The sequence below is a fragment of the Frankliniella occidentalis genome, unplaced genomic scaffold (genome assembly GCF_000697945.3).
Source record: "Frankliniella occidentalis isolate FOCC.00 unplaced genomic scaffold, Focc_3.1 Scaffold13, whole genome shotgun sequence".
NCBI lineage: Eukaryota > Metazoa > Arthropoda > Insecta > Thysanoptera > Thripidae > Frankliniella > Frankliniella occidentalis.
Genome location: NW_026267143.1, coordinates 1,534,658 through 1,538,542, shown reverse-complemented (window position 1 = coordinate 1,538,542; position 3,885 = coordinate 1,534,658). Strand labels below are relative to the sequence as shown.

Sequence of the window (3,885 nt, the reverse complement as noted above, 5' to 3'; positions counted from 1 at the left end):
GGAGCGGAGGGGGGCATAGCGCCCATGTTTTGGCCGGGCAGCTGTTAGTGATGAGCTTGTTGGACCGGGGAGAACATCTCGGCGCCACCGCAAAGCGCGGCCTCCCCTCGAGTTCCGCGACCGCTACGCCCCGCCCCGCCCTGCCAGCCACGCCCCGCCGCACCCCGCCACGCCCCGCCACGCCCGATGCGAGAGGACGGCCGACGATCCTCCAGGACTGCGGAGAAGAGCGGGGCCCGCTGCACGTGTAAGAGTGAAGTGAAGTACATCTGAGGGGCTGGGCGGGCCCTCCGCGCTGCTAGTGACACTCAGTGTGTGTAGCGAGTGGTGGACTTGGAGACGTTGCAGCGGCCGGCCGGGCCGAGCGCCATGCCACAGCTGCCGGCGACCAGGATGCCGGCGAGGACGGCCGACAACGGCGGGGACGGCGCCGAGTCGTTGAGGTAAAGAAACCGCACCGAACCAGCTCCCCGTCATGGACACGTACTGCCCGCTCGAGGCCACGGGCCCGGCCGGGGTGCCCGACGACGCCCTGCGCACGTTCATCGTGTCCAAGCTGGCCCTCGACGTGACGGTGTGCGCTCTCATCCTGGCCGGCAACGCGCTGACCATCTGTGCGCTCCTGCACCAGCGCTGGTGCCGCCGGGAGACGCTGTGTCCACGCTTCAAGGTCAGCTGCAACATTGTTTGCCTGTCATATTTTCAGGCAGGTCCATTCCATTGGTGGAAAAACTCTGAATTTTTGCACAGCATGTTGAACGTTGAGACTCCCCCACCCCCCTCCGTCCCGGGCAAATCTCAGAGGAAACGTCTGAAAGTAGAAAACATTGTGCAGACATCCGACGCTCCATCGCCCCGCTCGTCAATCGGCCCTAAAACCTAAAACATACCCGCTGCTGCTGAAGGAAAACAAATGTCAGAAACACTCGTGGGGGTCGAGTTGGCAACACTATCGTTCTGATTTGCTTTGTTCTTTAATCACTCGTGGGGTGCAATAACCATGATGGCGGGGCATCGTAAGAAAAGTTTATTCCGAACTCTTGATCACGTGTGATGTTGTTCCCCAGGTGTCGTCGCTGTTCGTCATGAACCTGGCCGTGGCGGACTTCCTCATCGGCTGCTCCGTGCTGTTCTTCCTCGTCTCGCACTACGTGTGCGCCATCTCCGAGTACATGTCTCGCCACCGCTTCTTCTGCCTCTTCAAGACGGCCACCTTCATGTTCTCGGGGGTCATCTCGGTGACGACGCTGGCCGCCATCTCCATCGACCGCTACGTGGCCGTGATCCACAGCCTGCGCTACCAGGAGTACATGACGCGCAGGTGAGGCGAGGGCGGGGCTGGGGGAGGAGGATTTACCAGAAAAATTTGGAACGGAAAAAAATTAATTGAAAAGTTTGAAATTTCCAGAAAAAAGGGAGAAAAATCAAACTTTGTCGCTAAAATATTTCGATTTTTAAAATAAATTCTTGAAACATTTCTCATAAATACTTTTGAGGAAAATTGAAACAACTAGGCAGGGCACATTGACCTTTCATGGGAAGGGCGATCCGAGGTCTGCTTTGCATGCCAGCTTCATCCGAAAGGGATATTCCCGGCCCGGCCTTCACTGCTCTCGCCCGGCTCTCGCTGGGCTGTCGCCCGGCTCGCGGACTCCCTACCAAATTTTCCGGGAGCCGCGAGGGTTTTCCCCGCGGGAGGCTACGCGACCTGAGGGGTCACCTCACCGGGCCGTTAAACAAACCTTGGACGCACGGGACGCTCACGGCTGCTACAGAGAAGGGGGGGGGGGGGCATGGAGTGCGAGAAAGAGCGAACGAGCTATCTTTCTCCACTATGGCTGGCACAAGACATTCCGGAAGAGTCGTCGACGGCGAATGTGTTGTGACCGCAAACAGAGAAAAGCGCTGCTGCGGCGGGCGTGGGCTGCGTACCTGAATCTACTGATGGCCGTAGTTTGATAAGCGACACAAATAGCCCATTTGCCGACGTGCTCATTTCCGAGTACGTACATGCGCGAGGCCGACCCCTGGTGCCGATGCCGATGGCGGTCCGGCTCTCACTGCTGGAGTAGGTCTGCGGATCAGCCTCGCCCAGACCAGGCCACCACAGACATGTGCACGGAATTTAGTTTAGTTTCAGGGGGTATGGAATTATTATTTTTTCAGTGCTCTCCAACTAAGTTCAAAGGTGATATGTACACATTCGTTTGTACCGGGTGTCATAGAGAATACGCGGCAGCTGGTTGTGTTGTGTTGCCTACGGCGGCCGCCTCCCGCCACCTCTTCCACTCCCCCCTCGCCCTCCGCGCCTGCACGCCAGTGCGTAGGCAACCCATCCAGCTGCCGCCTATTCTACCGGACACCCGGTATACACGCCATGGTAAAGTTGCCTCACCTAGAACAACTACAGAGGTTAAGAGTTAAATAATTTCCTGTCTAAACTGCCATGAAAGGAGCTCCCTGCGAGTGACTACGACTTTTCTTGATGTTTTTCCTCAATTTCTCATTATTTTTTTCTGATGTTTTTTTCTGACTTTTCCTAATTTTTTCTGACTTTATCTGATCGTAGGCGCGCGTGCTTCATCATCGCCCTGACGTGGCTGGTGGGGCTGCTGGGCGCCGGCAGCCTCTTCTTCTGGAACCACTTCGAGTACGGGCGGCCCTGCCTGGACACGGTCATCCCGCGCCGCCACATGGCGCTCATCGGCGTACCCATGCACGTGTCCGTGTTCACCATCATCCTGGTGGCGCACCTGCGCATTCGACAGGTATACCAATAGCTACACGAGCGATAACGAATTATTCGTCTGTGTAGCCAAAAATGTATCTACCGCTTTATTGCGAAAGTTTAAGCGACATACCTAAACTTTTAGCCAGATAGCTATGTTTTTGCGACATAGCTAAATCTGGTAGCCATACAATATCTAAATAATTAGTTATCCCCTAGTAAATCTATTGTCTAGCAGCACGTCTAATCTTGCCCGTGCCCCTTTTGCAGGAGATCAAGCGCATGCGCGCGCGGCGCAAGGTGCACGAGAAGTCCATCTGGGGCGCCCAGGTGCAGCGCAGCTCCATCAAGTCCATGCGCGCCGTGGTGCTCGTGGTGGGCTGCTACGTGGTGTGCTACGTGCCCTTCATGGCGCTGTTCGGCGCGCGACTCATGGGGCTGCGCGGCCCGGGGCTCGACCTGGCCTTCCAGTGCCTCTGCTCCGTGGCCAACCTCAACCCCATGCTCAACCCCTTCATCTACTCCTGGAAGAACGCCTCGGTGCGCACGGCACTGCGCCAGTTCATGGACAAGGTCATGTTCCTGCTGGGGGTGCACGACGGCCCGGACGCCATACGGAAGCTCCCCGCCGGCTCCAGCACCACGGCGACGAGCCTCAGCGGCGGCGGGGGCAGCGGCAGCGGCGTGGCCGTCATCTCCACGGCCAAGCACCTCGCCGTCGCCGCGCCCCGGGAGAAGTACGTGCCCTACGAGAACGTCATATGAGTGCGTTGTCTCACCACCTGCCCGCCCCCCCGCCCCGTGGGGCAAAGGCAGCCCCCTACCCCACTCTCCGAGCGCGCGCGAGTGAAAAGAGAGCGTACAGGCGTACGTGATGGAGGAGTGACTATGTTGAACGTGCACTAAACGTAAATTATGTTTTCAATAACGTGCTACTAGTCGTTACAGTTTTTACCACGTTCACAACCTAAACCCCCTGTCCCGCGCCTTTTTTCCGGGAACTTTGTGTGTATAGTTACGCGTTTGTCTATCACGACGTGGAAATAAATCATCCTAAGAACTCACATCCAGAAAATCTCGTCGTAGAATCATTTCGCTTTCCTGCTTACTTGCCTGCTGAGTTAGACGTCAGGGGGAGAGAGGGGGGCGAGGGAGGG

General features: G+C 57.2%; 1 protein-coding gene across 3 annotated transcripts; it reads left to right on the top strand.

Annotated features, from left to right (window-relative positions):
• The first annotated feature begins 52 nt into the window (after nucleotides 1-52).
• LOC113217619 (lysophosphatidic acid receptor 3-like) lies at nucleotides 53-3,803 on the top strand. Of its 3 annotated transcripts, none has more exons than XM_052263682.1 (5): nucleotides 53-247; nucleotides 349-443; nucleotides 1,068-1,321; nucleotides 2,570-2,768; nucleotides 2,999-3,803. In XM_052263682.1, the coding sequence occupies exons 1-5, from the start codon at nucleotides 187-189 to the stop codon at nucleotides 3,491-3,493; spliced, it is 1,104 nt and encodes a 367-aa protein (XP_052119642.1). In that variant the 5' UTR covers nucleotides 53-186; the 3' UTR covers nucleotides 3,494-3,803. The 3 variants fall into 3 exon arrangements, with proteins under 3 accessions (XP_052119642.1, XP_052119641.1, XP_026293365.1); XM_052263681.1 differs by having other exon boundaries at nucleotides 322-443; XM_026437580.2 differs by having other exon boundaries at nucleotides 231-247; nucleotides 322-670.
• The last annotated feature ends 82 nt before the right edge of the window (nucleotides 3,804-3,885 follow it).

Bases quoted from the DNA above. Each gene is read 5' to 3' on its own strand.
- LOC113217619 (XM_026437580.2), top strand. From the start codon at position 476: ATGGACACGTACTGCCCGCTCGAGGCCACGGGCCCGGCCGGGGTGCCC. The intron at 1,322-2,569 runs GTGAGGCGAGGG...ATCTGATCGTAG, and splicing joins CAGGAGTACATGACGCGCAG to GCGCGCGTGCTTCATCATCG. The intron at 2,769-2,998 runs GTATACCAATAG...CCCCTTTTGCAG, and splicing joins CGCACCTGCGCATTCGACAG to GAGATCAAGCGCATGCGCGC.